Source organism: Cydia fagiglandana, chromosome 17 (assembly GCF_963556715.1).
Source record: "Cydia fagiglandana chromosome 17, ilCydFagi1.1, whole genome shotgun sequence".
NCBI lineage: Eukaryota > Metazoa > Arthropoda > Insecta > Lepidoptera > Tortricidae > Cydia > Cydia fagiglandana.
In genome coordinates, this window is record NC_085948.1 from 18,773,923 (window position 1) to 18,793,497 (window position 19,575).

At 39.2% G+C, this 19,575-nt stretch overlaps 1 protein-coding gene across 1 annotated transcript in view; it reads right to left on the bottom strand.

Annotated features, from left to right (window-relative positions):
- Positions 1 to 869: 869 nt before the first annotated feature.
- LOC134672650 (uncharacterized) overlaps positions 870 to 19,575 on the bottom strand; it is a 35,117-nt gene continuing 16,411 nt past the window's right edge. Inside the window, exons 3-10 of the mRNA XM_063530607.1 lie at positions 5,280 to 5,512; positions 4,729 to 4,916; positions 4,119 to 4,294; positions 3,161 to 3,651; positions 1,950 to 3,021; positions 1,643 to 1,867; positions 1,409 to 1,520; positions 870 to 978 (exon numbers count right to left, since the gene is read on the bottom strand). Of these exons, the coding sequence (XP_063386677.1) occupies positions 870 to 978; positions 1,409 to 1,520; positions 1,643 to 1,867; positions 1,950 to 3,021; positions 3,161 to 3,651; positions 4,119 to 4,294; positions 4,729 to 4,916; positions 5,280 to 5,512 (2,606 nt within the window). The remainder of the gene's footprint in view (positions 979 to 1,408; positions 1,521 to 1,642; positions 1,868 to 1,949; positions 3,022 to 3,160; positions 3,652 to 4,118; positions 4,295 to 4,728; positions 4,917 to 5,279; positions 5,513 to 19,575) is intronic.

Consider the following 19,575-nt stretch of genomic DNA (forward strand, 5'->3'; position numbering starts at 1 on the left):
CAATTCTCACTGCAAGCGGCATCGGCAGCAACACACACTTCATTTTGAAATTTTTACCCATACTAGTGGCCATTACCATTAACAAACGAGTATTATGGTTCAATTTATCAGCGGTGTGATTGTAATGTTGCTTTCGATTGGAATTGGAATTATACTTTTAATTACTAGAAATTTCACCATGATCACATTTATTACAATTTCACTAGTGTTCATAGCAATTTATTCTAATATATTAAGACCCAAGTTTCAATTTATGTTACATATATATTTTGATGTACAAAGAAAATCAGTAGAAATAAAATAAAAGTAGTATAAAAGAAGGCTCCGCCGGAGCGCTGCCAGTGGACGGACACACACACGGACAGAGTTACAACTACATACGTACATAAGTACAGAAATACACAGTATTCAATTCACTTAACAAGTTTGTAATAAAATTTAACAAATGATCTCACTCTTCCGATCATTGCGCGAATGCGCGGGGGCACCGACAAAACGTTATAATTACGAAAGTTTCCAGTTTGTTTGAAAATTTACTAGTCCACCACGTATGAGTCAGTAGTTATACTCATATTTAAAAGTATGTTATCGCAAGTATTTTTAACTGATCGGTAACGCACATAATATATGCAACTAATTATACTTTCTTTTAGATCAAAATCGTTTGAAAATGAGGCATAGCTAAGTTGAAAATCGTTCATCGACAAATGACTATCGAAAATAAAAATGTATCGGTAATCGCATGACGAAGCGACAACATGTCACTTCAATAATTTCAATACGTTAATTTAGTTTCGATTGGCATTCTCTATAAACCATTTTCATCAGGCTAGGCTCCTAGTTTTAATCGTTCTAGTAAAAGTTGCTGTTTAAGGCAGGTTGGAGTAAAGATGCGAGGTAGCAGCCAGTCGCGCGCCGAGCGGCTGGTACTCCTTGCCTGACCGCGGTCGCAGCACGCTCGCACATTGCCGCCCCGCCCTGAAAAGTACATAATTTAAGATATCTGACAATGCCTGATTTGTTATCGAGTTGCGCTGGTTGCATTTCTTCAGTAGATATGTCAAACTAAAGTGCAGCAGTAACGTAAGACACTATTAACAAACCGCCAAGTTCGTTCCGCATGACTGATGTACTTCCATCACGTCTACGAGCAATTACTCGTAAGGCTAAGGATTCAGTTGAAACAGCGTTGATAAAGTTGCAATTCAAGTCAATATCTGGCTAAAATACCCATAAATTAAACAAAAAATAACAACCTCAACTACACACTTTGTGTTTCACCTTCTTTTGTTAGAAATATGTTGATGGCCCATAATATATATTAAAGCAGCTTATTAATAGGTTTCGTAAAAATGCATATTTTCGTGAATTCAAATCTTGTACAGATTGATTGACATAACAAACTCACCGCATTGTGACCGGTGTGTCGCTGGACGAATGAGAAGAGCATATGGAGAGGGTTTCGATGTAGTCCGACATGTCGGACGCTCCGCTCGACGAGCTGTGCGTGTCCAGCACTCCTGTCAATAAATATTTACTGAGTTTAGTCTTCTGCGGCAAAAATACGACAGGTTATTGACACGAAATAGTAGAAGGAAAAACAACGTTTTTTTCCGTGTATTAAATATTGTAAAATACGTACCTCTAAATGCCTTAAGGGATAACAGCGGCACCTCGGCTTCTGCCGACGACGATTTATGTGTAGGGTCGGCCGCGCCGAGTCTCGGCGCGTCGGAGGAGCGCGCACGGCGCGGCGGCGCGGTGCCAGCCGGCAGCGCGGCGCGCCGCGCGGAGCGGTAATGTCGTCGCGCCGCCGCTGTCGTGAGTGGCAACTCGAATTCGCCTGCTCGACTGCTGCTGCTTACACCTGGACACAGAATAATAAGTTACAAACATGAACAGCCAATAATAAGACAAAGGTAATGAGATAACGAAAAGTAATAGTTAACCTGAGTCGTTACTGCTAGACGAATCTCTGTTGCCGGCCGCTCCCGGCGCCGCCGTTCGCGCCTTCGACGCCTCGGAACTATCGGCGTCAGATAGTTTGTGGCAGCCGCAAGGTGACGCGGCGCGCGCTCGCAGCGTCTCCACTGATGAGGAAGATCCTCGACTGCCAGCGCTGCCTTCGAACTCCTTGACGTCTTCGAGGAATCGCGAGGAATCGGCAGAGCTTGAACGCTTGCGGTACTCTACCCGCGCACGTTCGGTTCGCGTGGTGACTTGTGCTTCGCCTATGCGTAGCGCCGCCCGCGCGGCAGGACACAACGCGGGATTGCTGGCGGACTTCTCCTCGCCGAGGTTCCTTGCGGCGCGCGCGGGCAGCCGCAGCGTGTGGAAAGCGAACCCGCCGATGGGTGACATGGGCGTGTAGCCCGAAGGTGCTTTAAGCTTACCCGGCTCGATACCGGGCTCCATGAGGAGATACTCCGACGTAGGCTGGCGACAGGCGCTGCAGGCGCAACTTCGCGCCGGCAATCCAATAGGCCTCAAGTTTGCGCTAATAGCATCCAGTTCAGCCTGCGTCACGCCAGCTTTTCGTAACAACGCACGTGCATTCTCGTAATGTTCTAAAGATAATGCGAAGCTCAAATTCTCGTAGTTGGCAAGAGGTCCGTCGTCTACTTCGGCGTTCTGCGCTTCGCCACTTAGCGATGCTTTTCGCTTCGTCTTTCGAGAAACGTCTATAGTAGCATACAGCGCTGTCCGATCGCTGTTCGGCGTCACATTTTCCTTGTTCGGTACTGACGTTTCGGTGGGTGTCGAGGCTTTCCTGCAGTAGGGCAGTTTTATCCAGCTATGTGCCCAGTCTGTGACTCGCCGACATGGACAATTCGCTGGCTCCAGACCCTCTTCGGCCTCCACCACTGTTGCCTCTCTTCGTCGTTTTCCGAACTTGAGGAGACATCCGCAAGGTTTCTTTAAAATAATAGCGTTTGATGTTGTGCTCTTGGTTATTTTAAATAGCTCTTCGTTTAGACATTCCTTTAGTCTTTTAGGGGTATCGTAATATTCTCCTTCCACCTGAAAAGAAAAAAAGTATCTAAGTAAATAATATAGTAAATACCTAAGAAATTGCCAACAGAAAATGCAACTTTAAATCGCAAATGTTTTGTAGGATAACGAATAGGTAATTAGAAATTAAAAAAACAAAGAATCTCACCTCAGCAGGGTGAACTTTAGGCACGTCATAGTTTTCATAAGGGCCAACTTTGGAGTCGTCTGGCTGGCAGCAAGCGTTAGGCGGCGGAGCGGGCCGCCGCCCGAGCTCCAACCGCAGGGGCTCGGGTTGCCGCCCGGGCTCCAGGTGCGTGGGCTTGGGAGGCCGCGGCGGGGCTTCGCTCTCTTGCAGCGCGTCCATGGTCCACGCGGGGTTGAACGTCCCGGGCGTGGCGGCGGTGGATGACCGAGATAGCGCGCCCAGTTTGGACATGCAACTCATGCAACGTTCTAACGCTACACCAGACGCCCACTCCCCGTGAACCGACGCTGTATCGCCGTCTCGCTCCCCCGAGCCCCAGGGGGAACCTGCTCCCCTCGCCGTTGACGTATCTTCTAGCCGCAAGTCAGCAGGAAGCGAGCGCTCGCCTGCGTTGAGCTCCGACAACCGAGTATCCGGTCGAAACGCCTTGGTGGACTTGGGGCTTTCGGCTCCTACATTAAAATGATGACATTACTTTCAATTGGTAGTACAGATAGCATTACTCGTATTTAATACAGCGTAAACAATTAAACATGATCCATCATATTAATAGTAATGCATAGTTGTAAGAGAGCTAGCGGTGAGAGCGTGCGACTTGCAATCTGGAGGTCGCGGGTTCAAACCCCGGCTCGTACCAATGAGTTTTTCGGAACTTATGTACGAAATATCATTTGATATTTACCAGTCGCTTTTAGGTGAAGGAAAACATCGTGAGGAAACCGGACTAATCCCAATAAGGCCTAGTTTACCCTCTGGGTTGGAAGGTCAGATGGCAGTCGCTTTCGTAAAAACTAGTGCCTACGTCAAATCATGGGATTAGTTGTCAAGCGGACCCCCAAGCTCTCATGAGCCGTGGCGAAATGCCGGGATAACGCGAGGAAGAAGAAGGAGGAGGAGTTGTAAGAGAGAGTGGTTTCACCTTCAGCCCTTGCAGGCTGCGGCCGCCGCCGCGGCGACAGCCGCCCCTGAGCGGCCAGCTCGAAGTCCCTCGCCAACGTCGCCGCCTGGTCCGTCGTTAGCACGAACAGACCCTCCCCCGCGCCGCAATGGGAGCCACCCTCGAAGCAGAACTTGCCTTCCACTACACCATACCGCCTGCACAGATTTTAATACTATACAAATATGTAGTATAAAATGTTTCATAACACATAACAATAGCACGCCTCAGTGCTGGATATTCTAATGACCATGCCCTTTTGTAATCTATACGCTACATATGTTCTGGAACAGTGACATGCACTCGGATGTTTTCGATATTTGATTCATAACTTTCATAAGGGACACAGGGAAAATCAAAAACTATATCAATAAGTACAAAGATTTGTTCTGAAATTCCATGGGGAACCCAGACCAACCCATTTCCGACTAGGTATAAGACTTTCTTATAAAATCGTTTTCTTGTTGCAATAATAAGCCTCATGATTTCAAAGAATAAATGTATCTATCTGCTTTAGGTAATTATTCATAGTGTCTGGTATGCCCTCTCTGGCTTAATTCAATGAATACAGCCCAATGGGTGATGGTTTAACCTGAGATGTTGCAGCTGCCACTCGCCCAGCAGCCGCGGCGGCACGCCGGCGGTGAGCGCGCAGCGGCGCTCGTGCAGCAGCAGCCGCGCCGGGCCCGCCGGCAGCCGCTTGCCGCCGCCCGAGCCGGCCCCCGCGCCCAGCACCACCAGGTATTGCCGCGCTTCGCCCAGGTGTAGGTTCACTTTCACCTGCATATTAAATTATAATACAGTTTCTAAAATAACCAGCACGATACCAGTAAAATTTCTTATTTCGGTGATCTAACAAAGCCATTAGACTATGTAAATCACGAGAATTTGTTACAAGTTAAATAAGTAGATTAAAAAACTACCTTTGACGCTGCCTTAGGAGTAGAACTTAGCAAGTGCCTAGTTTTTACTAAGAGTTAATTAGCTTGCTCCAAGAAACGGTTTGGAGTACCTCAAGGTTAAAACCTAGGTCCCTTTCGCCTTATATTGTAAATATAATGTAATTCGCTTAAAAACGCGTGTTAGATGTGGATAAGAAGCACATTTATCTGTGTATTTAGTTTAAATGAGTAGTGGCAGTACCTGCCACTGTATGAGCCGCTCCCTGGTCTCGAAGGCGAGAATGGCGACGAGGTCGCGGCAGACGAGCGCCAGCGTGTTGGAGTGCTTGTCGAGCGTGAAGCCGGCCTCGGCGCCGAGGAACTGCTGCAACGAGAGCGCCGCCTTCACGCCGCCCGCCGGCGCCGCCGCCGCCGCCGGCGCCGCGCCGTGGTAGCGCGACCGCGCGTCGCGGTACAGCTGCAGGTGCACGCAGTCTGCGGGGGATACTCAACCTCAACTACTTGGTTGCCAACTTCAATATGTGAACTTTATCAAGGGCGTAACATTATTTAGGTACTTAGATAATTCTATTATTGTTATATATGCTATTGATAGAAGACATAATATTCAAAAAATAGCAAGCAATATTATAAAAAACTACCCCCAGGACAGTATGAAAAGAAATCATTTATATTAAATTTAATTATCCCCTACTTGGTATAACTAAAAGTACATGGCAAATGTTCCTTAAAATTTGATTTATAATAAGGTATCTACCAATTACAATTTGTCAATGTGCTTAACGAGGGTGAAATAGCTCCAGTTCCAATTCAAATCACTTAATTTCATATAGGTTTTTATTCAGTTTATGTATTCGTTATACACAATCGGGTTTTAGTTGGACTTGAGTAGTTATTCTAAAGTAGATATTACAAAAACTTCACGACACTTACTTGAAAAAAACTATTCATACGAATAGTAAAATACCTACCTATAGCCACATTACTCCATTATAATGGTGTTGACGACAAAGGACGTAAAAAAATAGAACATAACATGGAAAAGCGCAAAGTATAGCCCAAGGGTACGAATCATGAACTATTTCTTCAGGTTCACCTGTTCACAAAACCCTTTCAAAACTTGTAATAAATATGCCGTCGACAAGTTATTATGGACAATGTTTTGTAACATTTTTTGTTGCACCCCTCGGCCCATAAAAGTGGAGAGCGAATGTACTGTAAGAATTTTTATTACACTTTAGGGTGCAGCGAACAATGGGGGACGGCGCGGATTCCAAAAAAATCGTTTCAAATCCTATGGCGCCGGGTGCTTTATCGAGGAGAAAACATCGCGCCTTCGGGCGAGGAGCTTCTTCAAAGTATATGGAAACAAATGCCTACTCTCGCCGAGCTCGCCAGCCCTTTATGAGTTGGTATGAACGAACTTTCCAGATTTATTGGATTTAAAACATTTGTTGGCTTACTTCTATCCCTTCGATATTTAGGTCCGCAACCTTCTTCGTAACTGTTCTAGAAAATCACTTTACATATTATGGTGCTACTTTACCGCCCTAGAGCGGTAATTAGCACAATACGTGCCTATGTCGAAAATGTTAGGGCCATATGTACTGTAATACGTACAATGCACGTGCGAAAAGGTAATTGGCAACTCGTCTTGATTTAAAATCTCGTTTCAATTTATCGCCATTCGTTGCGAATTTCCTTCTTTTCGATCTTGTATCGTAATGTACTATTATTCCAAGATAAGTTTTATGATAACGTTACTAACGAAGTACTTGTTTCAGACTTTTCTATATATTAAGTATGTATAAATACATTCTCTAAGATATTATACTTTGCTACCTACTCATAACAGTCATAACTTATACGATTTCGTCAAGATATTATATGCAAATGAAAATAATGACTTGTATCCTTGTACCTATTTAATACATACTTGCAAACTATTTATTTACAGTTGTCAATTTCAAGTAATTGATTACCTCTATGCGTTTTGATGAACTGTGGATAATTTAATGCAATAAGGGCAGTTTTACCCTGACCCTATAGCCTGATTTAAAAATAATGTCCCAAGTCTCAAGCTTTTACTACTTAAATACATTCAATTACTTGTAAACGACCTGATTTTATAGCAATCCTGGTTTTATAGCAATCCAAGTGGGTGGTGCCGTCAGTCGCAGTAACGCACTGAATGTGTGGAGCTCTTACATTGTTCATTTATTGCTGCTCCCTTAACTACTTCCGCTACAATGTCGTACTTCTGCAGGAGCTACGCTTTATCACTGGCGCATCCTAGTAAAATTACCTACAGATATTGGAAATAAAATATAAATTTTACGAGATCGTTAAATTTTAAACCGAAGAACAACAAAATAAGTTTACGTGCCGGCGCGGCGCCGGGGCTAATTGTAAGATTTGTAAGGCACCGCTTTATTGCCACATTCTTTGAATACTTTATTACTACTTAAACTTTGTTCACAACTCTGGAATGTTTCCGAAGGGGACGCAGGGTATATTGTCACGCGGATCAGACGACACGTTTAATGAATTTGTGGGGGATCGACTTAAAGTGTAAAAGTGGAGGTCAAGGGAGCGACGATGTGGGAGGCCACTTGACTCGGCCAATTTAAGTATTTTGCAGTCGTATTACGGGATTTTTTTATAACTTTTATGCTGGTGAAGAATAACCTTAAGATTATTTACCGAAGACAAAATTTGTGTCATTAATACGTAGGTCACTCGATAAGTTTTGAGATACAGAAAAACTATTCAAGATATTAGCACTATTTATACTACATTTTTTCAAAATACTCTTTATCATTCTATATTCAAAGTTCCATTCATCTAAACCAACTTTGAAAACATTTTTGCCAGTCTTGATCCGATAGGGCAGAAATCGCAACTTCATCAGTTTGTTAGAGCAAACGCGGGATCTAACGACTACAGAGCTTCCTCTCTCCAAGATATTGATGTAGGATTATATTAACGCTCCCCGAATTGACCGCTAGAATCTTCTCTATGTCCTTGTATGTTATTCGTGGATCTTCTCGCACCAACGTTTCAGTAGTCCACACGTTTTCTGCAGTTACTGCTGTTTGCGGGCGACCACTTCGGTGATCATCTTCGAGGCTGGTTTTACCCCTTTTAAATTCGTTGAACCACCTAAAAACTGTTGCCCGTGAAGGAGCAGAATCTCCTAACGCTGACTGCAATCGTTGCAAACACAATTGTTCAGATAAACCAAATTTAAAATCATAAAATATCATAGCACGCAAATGTTCGCAGTTAAGCTCCATCGTTTCAAAGAAAAAACACGGGAACCGTTTTGGAAAAATGACTGTAACATATTCATTTTTTAAATTGGAGCGAATCGGCAATTTGTGTTCTATTTTTAAATAAATTTGCTTTTTAAAAACATATAATTCAGATGTGTTCCATTTTCGAATTTCGAGCATCTCAAAACTTATCGAGTGACCTACGTAAGTGCAGTACACTTCTCCCTCGACAATAAGATACGTGTCTTTATAACTTTTGTCACCGACTGCATTAAAACATTTCTCCAATTCTTTACATGAAGCAAAACTACTGCACAAGTTCGTCTTATTAGGGTTGTCTGGGCTGGGATGCACCAAGTGCAGCGATTCCGGGAGTCGCCCATTAAAGGGTCCCTCGCTGCGCTCGGCGCGCGCCGGCCCCCTCGCTGCAATGCGAGGGAGACTCTTATTGTTTCCGTCGCCTCGCTAACCTACTTCCCCATTTCTTTGAAGTTATAACTAGGTATTATCTAGTGTTATTTCGATCAAATATAATATTGCCTACCAAACCAAACAGCTATCGCCAAGCATCGTGTCAATCTGTGATAGTGGTAAAACAAAATGAAACTGCGTTGTTTAGAAGTGAAAAGTTTACTTGTTTCTTTGAAGGTCCATTATATTAGGTTCCATTAGAAGCAACCCCTAAAATGACCAATTTTTGTAACTTTTAATAATCACAACTTTGTAATATCGCTGTGGTTTTCCTCGATATACCTAAAGTCAATCGTGAGTCTCTTTTGCTAAAAGATGTCACCTGTTTATTTCGTGTTCAACAAATATTTATTCGGTATTCGTACATTTACAAATACCGCGCCCGATTACCATAACTTGTAAAATATCTCGCGCGCAGTCTTCTCGCTTATCGCCCCGATACACTGACGTCTGCATCATCTCCCCTCTTATCTGCCGTATCACTGTTGCCTCCCCTCTCCCTCCCCTGCTTGCTCGCCACCCCTGCCTTCACTAATTTATCTGTCACATCATCGGGCCGAACGGCGCGCATTCGCGAATCAATTGGACACATGTTCGCCGGGCGCGGGCGACGCAATTATGGTTAATGACTTTTGTATTTTGAAACCGATTTGGAGCCGTGGCAAAATTTCTAATATCGATATGGCAGATATTTCTTAAAATACTGGAACAAGTTATGTAAGATTTTTTTACAACCTACATATTGCGTTTACCTAGTTTGTCCAACAATATGCTGAAACCACTTTTTCATAAACGACAGCGATTTTAAGTTAAACCTACTGGGAATGGTAGGAAAATTCAAACGTCAAGGTTGATTAAAAGAAAACAGGACAGGAGGCCTTTGGCCAGCAGTGGGACACTTGATGACACCATCAATAAAACATTTAAAAACATATTAGAAAACCGATGTCAATAAATTGAACGACAAATTTAGTAATTCAAAATTATGAAATCATTGTAACTTGCAGTACTCGCAATAATATTAATACCCAATATTAAGGATGATTCACGTTAGACCGGGCCGTGTCCAACCCGGAGCTTCCGGCGCAACGTTTTCTATGGAAAGCATCACGTGATCGCCTGTCAGGTGATAGAAGAGTAAGCGCCGGGAGCTCCGGCTCTGACACGGCCCGGTCTAACGTGAGTCATCCTTTACACTACACAGCAGATATACTCATCGGATAGCAACATATGAGATGTCATGAGCTACAAAAAGGAATTGAAATAGTACTGCTTATTGACCGCACCGTACCGCGCCGCGCCGCGCCGTCAGCTCACGCGCCACGCCATTATATTTAACGATCGAGGTTTGTGTTCTAAACCGATTTGTCTCACTCTACTCTGTGTGTGCACTCGCTCGCTCGAGATTCAATCTCACGATTAGTGCCGGGCCGTTAAACGCACATCCGCGGTGCTTACTATGTCACGATAATGGTATAATATAAAAGTTTTAAGTTTTTATTGTTAGTTGTGAATAATTTCCCAACTTAAACTAATACGACCCTTTTTGCAATTGATTTATTTAGGTAGGTAGGGTAGGTAGGTAGGTATTAATATTCTTCTTGTTTCCTGTTAGTTGAATACAATATTTTTTTATAGATTTAACTTTAGTTTTAATTTAATCTCTATAAGAACGTTGCTTATAACCTGCAGCCCCTGCGGGTGTGTTATGGATGACTTTATCCAAATGATTAATTAAGGAGAAGTTTAATGAGCATTATAAAAATAGAAGAGGAAAAACGATCGGCCACCTGCTACACTACGACACGACCACTTCATCAGCAACATCATAAGGGAAAATAAATGGAAGGAGAGGGAGGGGAAGACCAAGGAAAAGTTATACATATGAGTCAAGTAAATAACGGAGCATGTAGGGGCCGTGTCGTACCAGGACATTAAAGGGCTGCGAGTAGAAAGTATTCCCCGATTCTGGCCCCGCCTCTCAGTGGTCCCCGATCCTGACCCCAAGGCCGAGCCACCGCCCCTGCTGAACCAAAAAAAAAAAAAAAAAAAAAAAAAAAAAAAAAAAAAAAAAAAAAAAAAAAAAAAAAAAAAAAAAAAAAAAAAAAAAAAAAAAAAAAAAAAAAAAAAAAAAAAAAAAACAATTAGCCCCCCATTTGAATTGATTGCGCTAGGTCTCAGCAGTGCCCGGCGCCTCCTTCAGGGACTTACGAAATACGCTAATTAAACAATACACCTTGTTCACCACGGTAACAATAGGCTTATCGACCCTTTTCTATTGTTCGATCTCGACTCGGGCGCGCTATTGTGTTACCGAGCATACTACCTGCCTGGACCCTTTCCTTAACCCACCGACGTCTCCATTCATGCCTTCTTTATGTGTGTATACTGTAGGTGTTTGTGATAGGTATTTTGCAATAGGTATTAGCGACAGCTATTTGCAATAGGTATTAGCGATAGGTACTTATTTGTGATGCATAGGTACTCTAACTATCAACTCTAATAACCCGCATTATCTTATTACCTCTTGGAGCTATTTCGATTTATAAGGAATACAGTTCTAACCTTCTTCTGACGTAGAATTTACACTAGTAATCCTTTGGCAGCCTAAACTAACCTTAACCTTTTACCAAACCTAACTTATTCTTCGAAAACCTAACCTAAACCTAACTTGACCAAACCTAACTAAAATCAACCTAACTCATTTCAAACTAACCTGCTTTCACCTAGTCTTCCGATATAAAGTAAACTCGTAGTTACTTGTTTCTTTCTATTATTTAAAAAAATAACGAGGCGTGTGAGGCATTTCTTGTGCACTTGTGTTCATTGTTATAATAGCTTAATTGTTTTATTGATAGACGTCTATTATATTTTATACTGACAATGGATTTATTGTTTCCTATACCTATTCTTTTATAATTTGGGTTTGAGTAAAGAGAACGTCTGTTTAGATGAACTTGTTGATACATGTTACTTTGTGTGATTTAAAAAAAAGAACGAGACATGTCAACTGGTTTCAACATGATTTAGTCTAATACATCAACATTTCTTGTGCGTTGCTATTCATTGTTATAACAGCATAATTGCTTTATTAATAGACGTCTATTATATTTTATGCTGACAATGGATTTATTGATTCCTATACCTATTGTTTTATAATTTGGGTTTGAGTAAAGAGAACGTCTGTTTAGATGAACTTGTTGAGACATGTTACCTTGTGTGATTAAAAAAAAAGGAACGAGACGTGTCAACTGGTTTCAACATGATTTAGTCTAATACGTCAACATTTCTTGTGCGTTGCTATTCATTGTTATAACAGCATAATTGCTTTATTGGTAGACATCTATTATATTTTATACCGACAATGGATTTATTGTTTCCTCTTATGCTTTTGAATTTGGGTTTTAGTAAAGAGAGCGTATGTATTAGATGAACTTGTTGAGACATGATTTTAACGGTACTGTACCCTGGTCATAGTGACACAGTATAAAAGCCGAAGAGAAATGAGTTTGAGTAAGTATTACCGTCGTGGCAGTCCACTGTATCAGAGCTCCTTGTATCTATTGCAGTATATAGAAATATAGTGTTAATTCAACAGTGAAGTGTTTAAGTGTTTATAGAAAGACCCAACAATGGATGTAAGTATGTCTTTTATTACCGTAACTTACTTTGTTTTGTTTTTACTTGTGTTCTTTGTGTTTTAATTATCAAGATTGTAGACAGTGTGTAAATTATTGTTTTATATTGTTTCAGTTCACTGAAAATACTTTCAAGAACTATTACTACCCGGATAATAATAAAGACGAATCAAGCGATGAAGAGGGTACGCTTGGTTTCAAAGTTAAACAAGCCATCGCAAAGAAACGTTCAGGAAACAATATCGATAGTTTCTTTGAACGACCTAAAAAGCAACCCAAAATTGTGAAACGGTCTTCGAATGTGAGCAAAAGTTCACCAGACGGTGTTGCAAACTTATCATCCGGACAAGACGACGGGGCGTATGCATCACATTTGATTAAAATCGAGATATATGATATGCAAACAATTAAAAACATCCCACCCATGGAACACTGGAAGCATGCGGACTTCAGATTGAAATATTTTGCGTTGGAAGACGATTTGGAGCTACAAAATACGCGAAATATTATTTATAACATAACAAAGCAATTAGCTTCTAAGGACAGTAGTGTGAAATATTTTATAGATAATAAGAAACAGTGATAGTTATAATTATTAATGATAGTAGTAACTTAATGATTGTGTTAACGTATTTCTCATTTTTTACCTCTCCTTAAGTACATTTTCCATGTAACAGATTATTTTTATTGTATCACATTACAACAAGTATTAATTTAAACTTCTCACTTGTAAAGGTCACAGTCCCCACTCTTAGAAATCTTATACGTGTAGTCAATCAACTATTTAAATGAAAGAAAGCACTGTATGATTTCTCATTTCATAATGGACTCTTTGAGCTGTGATGTCTACGATCTTGAACTTATCAGACTCTGTGAAGAAATAGAAGAAAATGAAGATCTATGCGAGGCTGCCCGTCTTGTGAGCCAACTTCACCGAGAGGCGTAAGTAAAAATATTCCTGTTCATACATGTTTATAACTCTTAACCGGTACCTGTTTAACAAAGGATGGGTCCCTGACTTGTTGTGACCTGAACTTATTGTTAGGATAAACGTGGGGTGGGAGAGGACTGGTTATATAAGCGGGGTATCTCGAGTTCATATCATTCAGTGTTTTGGTGCCGTGCTTGTATTGTGATATCCTTTTCCATAATGGTGTTTACTTATTATCATATTGGTCTCACCTTGCCTCGTGATAAGATTGAGGAATTAAGTAAAGAATTTATTGTATCATATTTTCATAGAAATATAAGAATGTGGTACATTTCAAACAAATTACCTCACTCGTTACTGGAAGATTCTGATATTATACCGTATTATACACCATGTGATGGACATATAAAAAATTCCAAGGGGAATACTGAGTCATCAGATGTGATTGATGGAGTTTTGATGATGCAAGCCTATTGTCAGCAGTGTCGAAAAGACTTACGTTAGTATATACAACCAACCATTTTAGTAATTATTTTTATTTTATCTCACATTAAGATATTTATGTTTATTTTGTATTGTTATAGATCTTCTCAAATAGGACGGGGAGTAAAAAGGACAGCTGCAGTTTTGGAGACTGAAGAATTCTTATTGAAGAAAAACCGTCCAGCAGCTGCTGAACCTGTCGCATCAACATCATCCGAACCAGTTCCCGATGTCATTGTGAGTACAAATAATAATCATGAAATTGAATGTTCTGTGTGTAATAAGTTTGTCTCTAAAAGATATTTTAAAAATCATTTAAATAGTAACCTTCACAAAAATAATGTTTTAAGGGCTGACATTGAATGGGTTAATGTTCAGTTAATTGAAAATGCTTTTAAGAATAGGGTGGCCACTTACAGAATACTATTAAAAGAAAATGTTCACCAACCATTTACTCCCGAATCTATTTTACTAGGAAATAAAGATAAAATCTTTGCATTATTGGATCGTTCCCTCACTGATCACCATGCTTTAAAAGTAAACTTTATTTTAAGTGCGGATTTTACTCAAGAGAGCAAACAAGTTAATAATACATTTGATTTCCAATTATGTAACAATGTAGTTGATGTTAGCAGCGACAAAGATGAGATTTTCGAGTCAGTTGTTAAAGATATATTAACAAAATTATTTAACTTTGAGAGAAAAGATAGTGGATGGAGTTTAGTAAAATTTAACTATCTAGATGTCAATGTTAACAAATTTAATCCATTGCGTGGTTCTTCCTATATCGAATTACCACGTGATATTCAGAACAGAAAAGCAGTTATTAATGTAAAAAATAGTGATCATGAATGTTTTAGATGGGCTGTATTGTCAGGCTTGTATCCACCTACAAGTCATCGTTCAAACACTACGAAATCGTATATAGCGCATAAAAATAAATTAAATTTTGGAAATTTAACTTTCCCACTTAAAGTTGGAGATATTCAGAAATTCGAAAAAATGAATGATATAAGTATAAACGTTTTTGGTCTTGAATACAATTCGAAAAGTAAAATACATGACGTAGTAGGCCCATTACACTTAACAAAGTGCAAAAAAGCTACCCACTTGAACTTATTGTACATATCCAAAGACAGTAAGGGACATTATTGCTATATCAAAAATTTATCTAGGTTAGTATCTAAACAATTATCAAATACACAGCATGCCGCACATATTTGTGATGGTTGTTTGTCGAACTTTACAACTCGCGACAATTTAATGAATCATCAAAGAAACGATTGTTTCCATGTTTGTACACATTTACCTTCAGAACAGGATAAAAAGAAAAACTGGTTCAATGAAAACGTTTCCTCCAATATACTTACTTTCGATAATTATGAACGTAAATTAAGGGTACCTTTTGTTATTTATGCTGATTTCGAGGCCTTTCTAAACCCGATTCAAACAGGTAAAATTAATCCTACTACATCCTCAACAACAAATGTACAAAAACATGAGGTATATAGTTTTGGATACTACATTAAATGTTCTTATAATGATAAATTGTCAGTGTACAGAACATATAAAGGTAAAAATTGCACCCAGGAATTTATGAAGTATATGGAACAAGACTTAAAGGCCATTTGTAGGAGAAATACTTTTGTAAAAACTCCATTGCCTTTATCTAATGCAAATAATGTGCATATTTCTCAGAGTAGTACATGCTATATTTGTGATAAAAATTTAAACGAGGATTCAGTCATTTCCTATAATTACCATACTGGTATTTATGAAGGAGTGGCACATAAATTTTGTTCTGAAAAATACAGGGCACCTAATTTTGTACCTGTATTTTTCCATAATTTGTGTAACTATGATAGTCATTTTATAGTACATGGGCTTGGTTTGGTGGAAGGCGACATTGAATTGATTCCAGAGAACAAAGAGAAATACATTTCATTTTCTAAGAGCTTGCAAATAAATAATCGCACAGTTAAATTGAGATTTGTTGATTCACTTAAATTTATGTCCAGTAGTCTTGACAAATTGGCAAAAAACTTGTTGCCTGAACAATTTCATGAATTAAAATTGAATTTTTCATGCGAGGAGGATTTTAAACGCTTATTACGAAAGGGTGTATATCCCTATGAACACATGTCATCATACGATTCTTTAAACTTGACAGCTCTTCCCTCTAAAGATGATTTCTTTAGTTCCTTGTCTGATAGTCACATCTCAGAGGAGGATTATGATCACGCAAAAGATGTTTGGTCTCATTTTCAATGCAAAAATATGGGTGATTATTCTGATTTATATTTAAAAACTGATGTTTTATTACTAACTGATATATTTGAAAATTTTAGAAACCTTTGTCTTAAGACGTATGGATTAGACCCCGCTCATTATTATACTGCTCCGGGATTAAGTTGGGATGCAATGTTAAGAACTACAAAAATAAAACTAGAACTCCTAACTGATATCGATAAAATAGCTTTTATAGCGAAAAATATTCGAGGTGGCATATCACAATGTAGTAATAGATATGCGAAGGCTAATAATATTTTTTTGACAGATTATAATCAAAATATCCCATCGTCATTTCTTATGTACTTTGATGCAAATCTAGACACGCGGCAGCGTGTCAAGCCAAGTTCAAGCAAAGGAACTGGCTAGCCAGCGCCAAGTGTAATATTACACGAACCACTTGGTGCCACTTTTGACCCTTCTATAACTCAAAACATCTTTAACGTAAACACATAAAACTACGTGTGTTTAATTATATCCATAAGGACATCTAGAAGCCCAAATTTCATGAAGCTAGCTCAAACGGTTATAAAGATATGAAGGTCAAAAAGTCGTAAATTTTAAGACTGACTGACATACCTATAGTACCTAAACCTAACCTACTTCCAGATGACCTAGAAGGATGAAATTTGGAATCCAGCTCAGTTATTGTGTGAAAGCGTAGGAAAAAATCTAAAAATTAAAAAAAGTTATAAAATAGGGGGGGTCCCCATACAAAAAAACCATTTTTTATTGTGACTGACATATAAGTACCTAAACCTAACCTACTTCCAGATGACCTAGAAGGATGAAATTTGGAATCCAGCTCGGTTATTGTGTGTAAGCGTAGGAAAAAATCTAAAAACAAAAAAAAGTTAATAAATAGGGGGGGTTCCCATACAAATTTCTTTTTTATTGTGACTGACATATAGTACCTAAACCTAACCTACTTCCAGATGACCTAGAAGGATGAAATTTGGAATCCAGCTCGGTAATTGTGTGTAAGCGTAGGAAAAAATCTAAAAATAAAAAAAAGTTAAAAAATAGGGGGGGTCCCCATACAAAAAACCTGTAATACGCGCTAAACAACCGGCCAACGGTGTGTCGTTGGCGGCGCGCGGCACCACATAATTAATACAAAGAACAGAAGTAAAAAACATGCAGCGGAAACACAAGAAAAAACATTAAATCTCAATACCTGCCTAGTTTTCTTTACAAAAAGTATTGATATCCCATCAAAAACATAAATGTAAAAAAGGAGAGCCAAGTTCAATACCTACAAAAATTATGCTTGGCTGTGGGGTTCGCCGCAAAAAGAATGGAGATTTAAATGAGTGCCAAGTTCTATGCAAAATCCAAATATGTATTTATAGGAACAAAATAACATTATAAACAAGTATTAAACTCTTTTCTTTGCTTTATTGGATACCTATAACAATTGCTGTTATTTAAAAAAAATGTGAGATCTTAAAGCAGGTTAGATTTGGCTTGGCCAGTTTTTATCAGAATTACAAAATATATATGTTGAATAACTTTATAAAATGACTGATGTAATGAAAACTGGCCAAGTCAAATCTAACCTGCTTTAAGATCTCGCATTTTTTTTAAATAACAGCAATTGTTATAGGTATCCAATAAAGCAAAGAAAAGAGTTTAATACTTGTTTATAATGTTATTTTGTTCCTATAAATACATATTTGGATTTTGCATAGAACTTGGCACTCATTTAAATCTCCATTCTTTTTGCGGCGAACCCCACAGCCAAGCATAATTTTTGTAGGTATTGAACTTGGCTCTCCTTTTTTACATTTATGTTTTTGATGGGTAACCTTTACGGGTGGGCTATGTCTCAATGTCTTCCTACCGGTAAATTTGAATGGGTAAATACAGATACTGACTTTAATATATCTGATGACGCTGATCATGGTTTAATTTTAGAAGTTGATCTCGAATACCCTAACGAGTTGCATGACTCTCATTCAGATTTGCCATTCTGTCCTGAAAACGTTTGTTTGGGTAATTCCAAAGAAAAAAAATTAATTCCTAATTTAAATAAAAAAACGAATTATGTCATTCACTATAGAAATCTAAAACAGTGTTTAAAAAATGGTTTGAAATTGAGTAAAATCCATCGCATTCTTAAATTTCAGCAGTCTATGTGGTTAAAAAGTTACATAGATTTGAACACCCACATGCGATCACAGGCATCATCCGATTTTGAAAAAGATTTCTTTAAACTAATGAATAATTCAGTGTTCGGTAAGACCATGGAAAATGTTGCAAAACGTGTAAATGTCAAATTATTAAATAACTGGGAAAATAGAGGAAAAACGCAGGGGGTTCAATCTTTGGAATCAATGGAACTCAATCGGCGGGGTCCCCGGTAGCCCTCGGAGTGCCTCAAGGTTCAATTCTTGGTCCCTTCCTGTTTTTGGTATACATTAATGACTTACCAAAAGTTGTGCAAGATAGACATGATATAGTGTTATTTGCAGATGACACTTCCCTTATATTTAAAGTGGACAGAAAGGAAAATAGCTTCGAGAGCATTAATGACGCGCTATCTACCATTGTAAACTGGTTTACGGCAAACAATTTGCTTTTGAACGCCAAGAAAACCAAATGCATCAAGTTTACGCTACCTAACGTCAAGCAGGTAAATAACGGCAAGATTAAAATAAAAGGTGATACGCTGGAATTTGAGGACCGAACTGTTTTCCTGGGAGTCACTTTAGACTCCAAACTGCAATGGCATGCACATATAGGCACTCTAGCCGGAAAACTTAGTTCAGCAGCCTATGCAGTGAGGAGAATCAAACAGCTGACAAACGTAGAGACGGCCAGGCTGGTATACTATAGTTACTTCCATAGTGTTATGTCTTATGGAATTCTGTTGTGGGGAAAAGCGGCAGATATTCAGACAATATTTGTGCTGCAAAAACGAGCTGTACGTTCCATCTATGGACTGGGCGCTCGAGTATCCCTAAGAGAGAAATTCAAAGAAGTTAACATTCTTACCGTTGCATCTCAATACATACTAGAGAATATTATGTATGTTCGGAAAAACATCCACGAATTCAAGGTTAACAGTGATATCCATAACTATAACACTAGAAACAAACATAAACTTGCCGTGCCCGCCCACCGCCTCCGTAAGGTTAGTACGTCTTTCGTCGGGAACTGTACACGTTTTTATAACAAAGTCCCCACTGATGTAGTGAATTTACCACTTCACAAATTTAAGTCGCACATTAAGCACTCCTTGTTATGTAAGGCGTACTACACTGTAAATGATTTTATAAACGATAGAGATGCTTTTAAGCCGGTAGCTTGATTGGTTTCATTAGTATAATAAGAATTAAATAAATATTGTTTTTTTTTTACACTGAATTAAATATGCTAGTGTCCAGTAGAATTGACACATGAGACAATGATGTTCTCGCTTGATTATATTGTTTAATTTAATTTTAG